The sequence below is a fragment of the Pleurodeles waltl genome, chromosome 10, assembly GCF_031143425.1.
Source record: "Pleurodeles waltl isolate 20211129_DDA chromosome 10, aPleWal1.hap1.20221129, whole genome shotgun sequence".
Taxonomy (NCBI): Eukaryota; Metazoa; Chordata; class Amphibia; order Caudata; family Salamandridae; genus Pleurodeles; species Pleurodeles waltl.
This window is the reverse complement of record NC_090449.1, coordinates 72,225,120-72,237,255: the sequence shown is the minus strand read 5'-3', so window position 1 is coordinate 72,237,255 and position 12,136 is coordinate 72,225,120. Positions and strand designations below refer to the sequence as shown.

Below are 12,136 nucleotides of genomic sequence, written 5' to 3'. Positions count from 1 at the left end.
ACCTTGACACACGTTGATGTTTTGGTGTTGAGCCATGATTAGACGTTGAGATGTCCTTCAAAGAAGGGTGGTGCTCAGAAGACAGTCAGCTCTTGTCAGCGACCAGGTTGCCGCCCCAACCAGTTCTCACCATCCCAAGGAAAAACTGCAATCCATCATGATGCGACCTCATTTTAGATCTCACTGTGTATGCGTCCCTAGAACTTTATGACCTCAAAGGGGGTAGATGGACCCCTCTACTCACTCTCCAGACCTCTTGGCGGTAGAATCCAGGTATCTTCGCTCATCATGTCCATGGAGACAGATGTTTATAATGTCTTTCAGAGTTCTCCTAGGTCAGCTGATGCTTGCACTTATGAAGATGGGGAAAGTGAGCAGGTAAACAATGCAAAGGTTGTAAGGATCAAAGGAGGCTTTCTTTTTCCGCAGGAAGGGCACTTCATGCCGCTTTTGTAGAAAAAGACAATTGAACAGCGAAGCACGCCGCTCAGACCAATCATGACGCTGCTGTTGCTGGTGACAGCAGAATCGTGATTGGCTGGGAGCCTGGGAACAGGAACAGGCAGAGGACGAGGACAGAGGAGAGACAAACGCATCTCCTCCACAGGTAAGCTTTTTTATCTTCATCCCGTCTCCCCATTGCCCCACCGCCCCCATTGAGTGGCAGCCGCCACTGAGAAGACCATCAACCACAATCAGTAGCAGCTAGGTAAAGTATAGTACAACATGAAAGTGCAAATCAAGAGCCAGACGCAGAGGCTGCACATGCATCCCTTTGATGGAAAGGAAAATACAACAAAATGCAAAGCGGGTCCAAGGGGGTTCTCAAAAAATTCAACCCTGACTCTGTTGGCGAGAAAAAGCATTCCTTCTAAGCACCCAGATTCCGCCCAGATATTTGGCCACAACACAAGCCTACAGAGGCCAACAATCAGTCTTGAGAATTCCATGAGCTGTACAATGGCTGCAAGTGCCCAGCTGCCTACAAATAGGTGATATGCAGAAGCAGCGTGGGTGCATATAAGCAGCGCTGGCAAAGAAAACATGAGGAACATTTTCCTTAGAACGACTGCACACGGGGCAGTCAGAAGAATTCAGACTTGACCATTTGGAAGTGAAAGATTTCAGTGGCCGGGGGCCCACACTGAACTGAAAGAAAAGCTTCCGATCCAATGGCACAGTGATGAGGTCCCAGAACTGCCCAAGGCCGCAGGAGGACTTAAAATCTATCAATTCCATCGAGAAGGTGGCACTAGTGGCTTTTTGAGTATCACTGGCCATTGCTCTAAGCCAGTACTGTTTTATCTGGCACTCTTTAAAGGGACAATAATCAGTGGGTGGAGCCTCCCAAAGATCAGACATTCCAAGGGAGAGCAACAGCCTTTTAATGTGCAGGAGCCAAGGAATTTTGTTAAAACGGTCGGGCCTTGATAACATTCTGCAGAGCAGCAGCATAATGGGCAAGTCTGGGAGTGGTCCAGATTCCCCTCCAGTACAGAAGAGGGCATAACCTAGCTTTCAATTCAATCCCTTTCATACCCGGTCCAGAGACAAAGAATGAGAAGGGGTACTGGGAGGCAACAGGGTGAGGGTTCGCAGAAATGTATTCTGTGATCTGACCATGTTGCTTAATAGTCACCATTAGCACTGCAGCGAAAAAATATGATTTTCAGGAAAATCGAAAGCTCAGATTGAACTCTAGATAAGACATTCATGTTCCTTCTCTCCTTAGCTCAGAATACCCCTTTGTATACCTCACTTTTGCTTTCTCACTTCTCTTCCATTGTCATATCTCCTTCCCCCTTCCTGATTCCTATAAATATGAGACATACCTCAGCTCTTCTTGTACCCTTCATCTATCTTCCCTTAAGCCTCTAACCCCAACCCTTCTCTGATCTCCATCCAGAATGCTTACCTACTTTTCATCTCACCTCAGCTCCTCTTTACTTCATTGGAAAACTTGTTTTTCTCCACGTTTTGTCCCCATTACCTTAAGAAGCAATAGTTTATACACATGTCAACATTTACTTCTGATTCACTGTAAGTGAGGAATGTCATCAGATAGTAATATGTACAGAGGACTGGTATCTTTGGGTGAAATGTGCTTTATAGGAATTAAATAAATTGCCTCTATTTTCTTAAATTTTCATTAAAAATGTTTGTGAAAGAGTCTTGTTTGGGTTACCACTGCAATAGTACCGGGGTTTTCCTTAAGGAAGACCCTTTTTATTTTTGTAAATGAAAGTGAATTTATTTTGGCTAATATGTAGAAAAGCTTGCAAAATAAATCCTTATTTTTTCAGATTGGCTTTTTTAAAGGAAAGGATTTACATTTTGTAAGTAAATTACCTGTGCTCCGGGATCCCACAAGTCGACAGGATTATTAAGTGCTTGATATTATTAATAATGATTCCTTGGAGGAGAACCCATATTGCATAAGTGTGGTCAGATTGCTCTAAGTACAGCCTGTCAAAAACACTTGAACATTTACTGTAAATTGAACATTTAGAAACATTTATCTCTTGCCACCTACTGCAAGAAAGAAAGGGACACGTACCAAATGCTTGTAGTCAAATCCATATCCTTAAATCCCAGTGATTCCAAAACATGCTTCTTAGCTTCCTTAGAGAAATTGCCTGAAAATAAAGTCAAACATAAAATCAGAGAAAATAAAAGAACTAACTTCAGGACTGTTTAACTTCAGCACATTGCCTCCAATACATCACCATCCCCTTTGTTGTGGAAGAGGAAATGCTGTGGAAGTGCTACTGTATAGTGGATGACAATGCACACATTTGAGGCGCTATAGTGGACAGTTGATGTTCTGGCAAACAATAATGTAACATACAACCTCCAGGACTTTATGAAGCAGTGAAAGGGGTGACCAAGACTTTATATTATATCAAAGATCAATCCACTGAAATTATTTTGTATCATACTGGGGCTCAGAGCAGTGCCTAAGACTTTATATTATAATGATTCTTGGAGCAGTGCCATAATTGTATGTTGTACAGGGCCTCAGAGCAGCACTCAAGACTTGATATTGTACAAGGGTTCAGAGCAGTAGCATAGTTTTATATCATACGGGGAGAAGTGGCCAGAACTTTATACTCAAAGCAGTGCCCAATACTTTATATTGTACTGGAGCTAAGGGTAGCATCATAATTCTACATTATACAGAGACTCAGAGTGTTTTTTAAGACTTTACATCATAACAGAGTTCACAGCAGTGAAGAACAAATTATTTATCTTGGGTAACATTTTATCTGGTAGAGACTCTACCTACCTGCAGATGTATTACCTTAGAATTATCCTTAGGCATCAGTCTGGATCTGGAAAGTTTTGAATAGTACTCCTGCACACTAGTAGGTGGCGTTGTTCGGTTCCGTGTGGTCATCCAAACTGGAAGTAATATGTGCGGTACCTATATAGGCGCCACATCGGGTGCGGATGTCAGTTCATTTTTGTGACTTTGTTGTTAGGACCTGTTATAAGGGGAAACCTCACTTGTTCATCAGGTCGCACAGTGGGGTGGGTCAGAGGGGCAGTATGGAATCTGCAGCTAGATAGGGTCTCAACCAGATAAGGTGCTACAGAAGGTAAGTAATTTGTTCACCTGAAAGAGACTTCTAGCTGCAGGCTCCTAACCTTAGAATGGATACCCAAGCCCTGCCTCCCCTGAGGCTGGTCTGTGAACCCCACTACACCAGGCAGTATAAAGCCCACATTACATACAGCCTGACATATGTACAAGACCGGAACTCCACGCACGAGCTAACGCAGTAGTCGCAGCTTTGGCTCTGGTAGAATGAGCGTGCAAGCCTTCAGATGGTTGCTCTTTGGCCACTGAGTAGCAGATTTTTATGCAGAGCACAATCCATTGGGAGATGGTTCTTTTCCGCACAGCTGTCCCTTTCTTGGCCCCAACGTACCCTACGAGGAGTTGATCAATCACCCGGAATTCATTTGCGTGATCAAGTTAGAATGAGAACCTCTTTTTGAATCCAGACAGTGGAGTACCTCCTCTTCTTTAGAAGGAGGAGCCGGGGCAAAAAAGGTAGACAGGGTGATCGTCTGGCCTTTGTGGAAAGGGGTGACTACCTTCGGGACAAAGGAGGCATGTGCCTGGAGTACCAGTTTCTCAGGATAAAAAAATAGTGTAAGCAGGGTGCACAGAAAGAGCCTGCAACTTGCTGACCCTCCTGGCCGATGTATTGGCCACCAGAAAAGCACATCGGGAAAGTTAGGACCAGGTTCAAGCCCCACTAGGGCATAATGAATGGCCTGAGAGAAATGGTGTTGTAAAAATGCAGAAAAGGCTGAAAGATGACTAAACTTTGACCCGAGCAGAGCCCTGCTGGGCCAAAGAAAGAACAAATAATAGAACCTGGAAAGAGTTGGAGGAGCCGATAGGGGATCAATGTTTTTTGGTACACACCATGTCACAAATTTGGCCCATCAGCAGACGTATACCAAGGTGGTGGTGGGGTGTCTGACTGCCAGTATAACATCACAGAATTTGGGAGGAAGGTCGAAGGTTGTCAACTGTCACCTCTCAGTCTCCACACATGAAGGCGGACTGTGAGCAGGTTCAGGTGCAGAACCCTCCCCTGATGCTGTGACAGAAGATCTTCCCAAAGGGGCAGCTTGAACGGAGGACGGATGTTCATGCTCAACAGCTCAGGATACCAGATGACTTGGGCTGGTCGTTCCAGAGCTTTCAGAGAACTAAGTGCAAGAAGGGGTACTGGCAGAAAGGTATACAGGAGGCAGAGTGTCACTCAAGATGAAAAGCATGTCTGAGCGAGAGCTGCCTTAGAAACTCCAGCGGGCAGAACTGCTGAGATAGCACATTCTCAGCAGTTGCAAATAGAGCTAACCAAGGCTCTCCCCAATTTTGAAAGAGGCCTTGCCACACATCTGGATGGTGATGCCATTTGTGATTAACTAGACATCAACAGCTGAGTTTGTCCGCTCTGGGGTTCAAAGAGCCCTTCAAGTGTTGGACCACCAGAGAAATGCAGTGATGACAAAGGGTCCACAACCCCACCAAGCCCTGCTTGTTGCAGTACCACATGGTGGCGGTGTTGTCCGTGAACTGATGCACAAGCCTTCCCTTGATGAAGGGTAGAAAGACCTTCAATGCCAAGCAAATCGCCCAAAGCTCAAACAATTTTATGTGGAATCCAGGCTTTGCCTGAGACCAGTGTGCTCTGATTTACACCTCTCCCATGTGGCTGCCCCAGCCCAGGAGTGACGCATCTGTCACTACAGTGAGCTCTGGTTGACGACGGGAGATAGATCTGCCACTGACCCAATTGTGGTACATTAGCCACTACTGCAGGTCTTTTGCAGTTCCTTCCAAGATCTGGACCATGTCAGAGAGATTCACCTGATGCTGCACCCACTGGAACATCAAGTCCCACTGCAGACGCCGCATATTCCAACGGGCAGCAAGATACAGGACGCTATGAAGCACAGCAGTCTCAGAGTCTCTCTCATCGAAATCCAGAATAGAGGCTGAAACATTGGCATCATAGCCTGAATATCCTGGACCAGCCTTTCAAGAGGATATGCCTAAAATGCACTGTGTTCTCCAATGAAAGTGAGCGCCTGAAAGGGAGTCAGTTGTGACTCTGATACTTGACAGTGAACCCCAGTGAATGCAAGAGGTTTGCTGTAGTCTAGAGGTTGGAGACGACCTGGGGGCTGGGGAAAACTGGAATCCCAGACATCGGCAGGTGTGCAGCAACCACCGCCATCCCCTTGATGAACACCCCAGGGGAGCTGGAAAGGCCGAAGGGAAGCATGGCAAACTGAAAGTGCTTGTGGCCCACCATGAATCACAGGTAAGGTCTGCGGGCAGGCAGGATGGAGATGTGAAAATACACATCCTACAAATTCAACGCTACCTTCCAGTCTCCCGTGTCTAGGGCAGACAGAACTTGAGCAAGCATGAGCATTTTCTATTTCTACTGTTTGTGGAAGAGGTTTAGAAGGGACAGGTCTAGTATAGGATGAACAACTCTGCCCTTCTTGGGCACTAGGAAGTAGCGGGAATCGCAACCACGACCTACTTCTGATGCCAACACCATCTCTATAGCTCCTTTGGCCAAGAGGGCCAGCAATTCCTGGTGGAATATGGAAAGATGGTCCTCCGTCAACCGGTAGTAAGTAAGCGGCATAGGTGGAAGGGCAGCCACAAAGGGGATGGAGTAGCCCCTTTGCATAATCTGTAGTACCAAACGGTCTGATGTTATTGACCTCCAGTGGAGCAGGTGATGGGGTATACTGCCTCCCACTGGATGCCCTTGATGGTACAAGGGCAAGGTAAAGATGCCTGGAAGTTGCGGCTGCCGGGGAAGTTGTGGTTTTGCCCCACCTCTGGCTAGCTGCCCCACGTGGTCTGTGGGAACCGCGTCCTTGGCCACAAAAAAGTTTGGAGGCTTGCTGGCTGTGGTAGCTGGGAGGTACCTGATGCAGCTGAAAACCTCTTCCATTGTCACAAAAGGGGCAAAAGGCGGACTGGGGTGGTGAGGGGCCATTGAGAAGCCCAAGGACTGTAGCCTTGGAGTCCTTAAAGCGCTCTAGAGCAGAGTTTGCATTCTCTTCAAAGAAATGGGAGCCATCAAAGGGCATGTCCAAAAGGGATGCTTGGACATCCCTGAAAAAGACAGTGGTTCTCAGCCAGGCATGGTGCCGAAGGTACACCACCAAAAAACATCGCTCTGCCCAGTGAATCAATTGCGTCCAGACCACAAGGAATGCCAAACAGTACTGCATCTCTTGTCAGTAACAGCCTGAGAGAGAATAACTTGGGCCTCTCCATTACCACTGGTGCAACCAAGTCCCAGGTCATGTGGGAATAATGGCCCAAGAGGCATGCGGAGTTCACCGACCTCTGTGCTAGGCTAGAAGAGAACATTCTCTTGCCCAAATTATCAAGCCTACTGGATACCCTCTCCGATAGAGTGGAAGGGAACGCACCAGTCTTGATTCTGGAAGTGCAGGCCTGGACCACCAAGCTTTCCGGAGTGGGTTGCTGGGTGAGAAATACTTGGGTTCCATGGAGCGGTGGACATTCGTCATCCCTTGGCAGGGACTGAACCAGGTCCCTACGTACCACTGCAAGCAAAAGGGGCCCACTCCTTTGTACCCACAGTAGTAGAGGAGACCAAACCAATGTTAAGTGAGGTGTCTAATCTACTGGCATCCACCAGCTCCTCATACTAGGTGTCCTTGGTATCATCCAAAGGGTTCAATATTTATCCATGTCGCCATACCCTCCCATTTCGCCCTTGTAGCAGGCATGTCATAGAGAAAAGGTCCTGGCTCCGTCATGGAAGGTAAGACCCCGGGAAAGCACAGGGTTAGTCGGCATAGGAGCAGGCACTGGAGAAGGTGTGGTCCGGCTGGTGCTGAGGGCGTATCCTACAGTGGGAATTGAGTAAGGCCCCTCTCGAACCCATGAGGCCCAAAGGCGCTCCAGAGGGGGTTGGGCTGCCCAAAAATGAGATGCATGGCCTCACAGAACTTACATAGTTGGGCGGGGAACACTCCGGCTCTGGGAAAATCAGAGTAGTGCGGAGCCGACCCTGGTTGGGGCTCCATTGAGTTGCGGGCCTGGAGTGCTAATGCTCCCTCATCTTATCTGAAGATTTGGACCAATGCGGAGAAGTATAAGATCTCTTTGACTTCTTAGATTTGTGTGACTGTCTCAACTGGGATGATGACTGTCGGGTGTGACGGCGCAAATGGTCCCGTGACCTTCCATGCAACCGTGATCTTGATCCTTGTGGGTACATCTGGCGTCGGGGGGCATGGAGCCTGAGGGAGCACTCCGTCAGGTCCTTCAGGAGCCTGCCACAGCAATCCTTGCAGGCCTTCGAGTAATGGTCTTTCTTGAGGCACCATAGACAGACCAAGTGGGGGAGACACATGGTTTGAAACCAGGTGTTCTTTTGGGAGACATCCCTGTCAAACCAGGAGAAAGGACTTTTTCTCAAAAACTGCCGATGAAATGTTGAAAAAGGCCAGTCAGAAAGTGACTGAAGGGTAGCTATTCATATGATACAGGGCTCAAGGAATGCCCAAAAGTCACATAGAAACAGAATTTGAAAACACTGAAGAATTGTTGGTCAACCCAGTATCCAGCATTGATTTTCTCAGTACATTTGTCCACTCTGCACCATCCTTCTTCAAATCATTTTCTTGCCTCCATCACCTCTAAGAAAGACTGTTATTAGAATTTTCTATTGGTGGGTTGAACGACAGACAGGGAGCCAATATACCATGAACAACGACAGGTAGAGCAAACCCAGGTGGTTAACTGTCAGGTTGAGTCAATAGAGAACACAACATTCACAATAAATTTAGCAGCATGCATAAGAAATAAAAGGTACTTCACTAAATATAAAATATTCTAGAAGAGACACACTTATCTTACTTGGACATGACTCAAATGTGGGTGAACAAAGCAACCACTGACAAGAGAAAAATAACTAGGCTTCACCAGACTGATGTTTGAAAAAAACACCCAGTAGCAAGGTTGTATTCCTGCACTACCTCTGACTATAATCATAAATTCTGCTGCACAGACTGACATCATTCTGTCCTTCATAAAAGCATGAATAGGTTAACTGCTGGAGAACAATACAAAACTTGTTGTGAGTGACTATGGCACGAATAGGGCACTGCCAAAATAATCCTCAAACTTGCTTCTTGGTCCGAGGGAACAAACAAGTATTTGCAACACATGCCTTATCTTCCTCACTACCTTATGTCTGTGCTGTTCATCACTCAGACAGCTCAAGAGTGTGACCAAGAAGAATGCCAGTGCCAATGTGAAGCACAAATCAGATTCTTATCTAAGCCTTGCACACCTGTTGTGTCCACATTTGAGAGACTGAAATCAAATGGCCACCAACTACAGTAAAAGAGTTACCTCTTGCCTACTGGTGCCAAGGAAATGAAGCAAACCCCTGTAGCTCCAGAAAAAAAGTAATTCACTAAGAAACTGTATGATCAATATTTCCATTTGAATAAGAGATACTGAAAATCATCTGTCTAACCTAGAAGACATCCAGGCACAAAAATGGTGACTTTAATTAAACAAACAAAATAGGCACAACAATCTATTTTTCTTCTGAGTGGTAGAGAGAACTGAGACAAAGATTAGCAATTTCCTCGATGCTCTCAACCCCTGGTATCCTCTGTTTAAAATGTCACCATCCACAGGAGAACAGTGCAGCTGGCAGAGTTGCTCAAATCAAATGTTCTAGGAACAAAACCATGTCAAGTCAACTTTCTCTTTTTGTGTTTTTAATAACTCACGAAAAATTGAAATGCAATCAAAGGTAAACATGTAAATAAAAGAAATGGAAATTATCAGGGAAAGAGTAGCACAGACAGAAAAGTTACAGGGTTCCAAGACCACTCTCAGTATAGCCACACATACTATTAATTGGAAACCATCATTGTATCACAAAAGTACACAAATCCATGTGTATAACCTACCACAGACTAAATGTATCGATTTCTATGTTACACCCTAGTGAAAGATCCACTAGAAAGCAACTAGGACATGAAGGAAAATTCAGCAGCATAGTCAGAAGATACGCCAAAAATACATACGGATCCGCTGAGAAAGACAGCAGCTTACCTTTCCCATCATTCCCTACATTCTGGCTCCGGCGTTCTGAATGCAAAGTCTTGGCATTATGCGTTTATGGACCCCATTCTGGAAAGATGCCCAGGAGTACAATGTCGCTGACGATCCACATGTGGTTTTCCTCGTAATGTTTGCTGAGGAAAGTCACTTAAAAATGTTGACCTCCTAGTGAATGGACTACCGGTATCAAGAGGTTTCGTGACAGAAGCCATTTCTAGATTGTCTGAGTCTCCATAAAGAGTGTTCTGTATCTTTGTTTACGTGATCTGTTGTTGGTATTATTCTTTGTCCAAAACAGAATTGAGCTCGAGGTCAGAGATGGTAGGGAAGCTCTGAGAGCTAGATGGACTGATATGATCTTCAATACGGTGATATGGTATACACTGTCTGGTTCTGACCACAGACCTTGTACCATTGCGGCCTTAAATTGTCTCCCTAGCCCATTAGGGATGCATGTGTAACAATTGTTTGAGAGGGAATGTCTTGATAGAATGGAACCCCTTTTAGGAGATTGTTCCTCCCACAACACTATGGAAGCTGCTGCTTTTCATGTTGAAATAAGTGAAACCATGGGTCTTCTAGGCACTGCAGAAGAGGCCACACATGAAGTCTTGTATTTAGGATGATTAAAATGCATGATGCCTTTGATGCAGGTAGAGAAGAAACTCGCCGAGCTACTAGCTTTTAAAAAAAAAATATTTTTATTGAATTTATTCATACAACATATTACATGCCACAAGGTACAAGGAACTCATTCATATGCACAGGGAAACAATGTCTCAGTTTGCAGAATGGGAGACAACAAAGGGTCCATCATAGGTTTTGATAATTTACAGTTGCACATCATGTCTAGTCAAATACACTGCAAGCATGAAAGAAGGGGCAAGACAGTGCCTTTGCCGAGCTAACTAGATTTGTCTAAGTCAACAGCAGATGTCACTCCTCCACAATGGATAAGGTTTTTTCCACCAAAGAAACACTTTCCTAGATTTGGTCTCCTCATGGTCTCTTGGTCACTGTAGACCATGAAGTAGCTTTACGGTTGAGTTATGAAAAGTGACATGAAGGTCTATTCAATGAAGAAAAGAGATCACTGACTGGAAATTCGGGAGAGCTTTCTGTAAATAGTGAGCCTTGTTGAACCAATAACTCAATTTTGTGTAGCTAAAAATACATTTTTCCACGGAGAAAAAAAGCAACCACTGCCTTACAGAAGACAGTGGAGATGGTTTGCAGAGAGGACTTGAGACCAGACGGCAGAACTATGGATTTGTAGTGCACCTTCCACAATATAAACCCAAGTAACAACCTGTGTTTTTTTGTTGCTTTGAGGATGTGGAGGTATCCATCCACTAAGTCCACAATGCACTCCTGCCTGAGTTGTGGAAAATATATTTGATCTAGAGCCAGTGTACGAAATTGGGCTATGGGTTGAGGTGGGTGGAAGCCACACTTAGGCAACCATAATCCTTCTCAAGGTGAACCACAAAAAAACATTAAATTAACTTGTGCTTAACACTCTTGTAGATTGGCACAAAAGCAGTCAGATTTAACAAATTAAATCCAATTAGTAGAAGCAGAGATATACCTAATTTTAAAGTTGCATTTGAGGAGGCTGTGAAGGGGAGGCTGAACATCAGGGATTGTCGTTGCTGTATCGCAAAGCGCAGGCCGGGGGCAGACATCGACGTAGCTTTGTATTGGTGGTCATGGGGTGTCACTGCTGAAGCACGAAGAGCAGATCTCACAGTACTTTGCGTTGGAGGTCATTGCAGGCAGCAGAGTCTTGCAGTGAACAGCCCCACCGCAAGAAGTTCACACTTCATAATTCTCACCCTTTCTTTGGAAGGAGTAGACTCTACGAACAGCCAAGGTTCCAGGACCTGGGGAGATGAGACTTGGGGATCGGAGACTCACTCCAGCAGAGGCCAGTAAGGAGGTCCAGTTGCAGCAGGTCAGATGGCAGTTGCAGGGAGGCTTCTGAAGGGTATTTTGCCCCAGTAGCCCACACAGAAGGTCAACCAACAGACCCTTGGAGTCACTCCGATTAGCCCGCGATGAAAGCAAGCAGGTCCAGTCTTCCTTCTCAGACAGCCAGGCTGTCCTTCACGCAGGAGCCAGCCCTTCTTCTGTACCTTCCACAGCCCTTTGAAGAGTAAGCGGGTCTGGGTACCCATCCTGTCCACACCTAAGTCCCCTTCGTGTGACTGTCTGGAAGCAATACACAAACCTCAACAACAGAGTCATTCACAGTCATGTGATCCAGGACATTGGCAAAAGGCACAAATGGGGTTGGGACAAGAAAATGCCAGCTTTCTAAAAGTCACATTTTCAGAATTGTGACTTAAAATCACACTTTGCCATTAAAGAGGATTTTAAATTACAATTAATTTAACTGTAAACAGGTTGAAATGGCAGTTTAAAACTGCACTACAGCTGCAGTGGCAGGCCTAAGGCATGTTTTAA

General features: G+C 45.6%; 1 protein-coding gene across 1 annotated transcript in view; it reads right to left on the bottom strand.

Annotated features, from left to right (window-relative positions):
* LOC138261091 (hexosaminidase D-like) overlaps positions 1-12,136 on the bottom strand; it is a 232,438-nt gene that overhangs the window by 23,972 nt on the left and 196,330 nt on the right. The window contains exon 11 of the mRNA XM_069209728.1: positions 2,558-2,636. Within this exon, the coding sequence (XP_069065829.1) occupies positions 2,558-2,636 (79 nt within the window). The remainder of the gene's footprint in view (positions 1-2,557; positions 2,637-12,136) is intronic.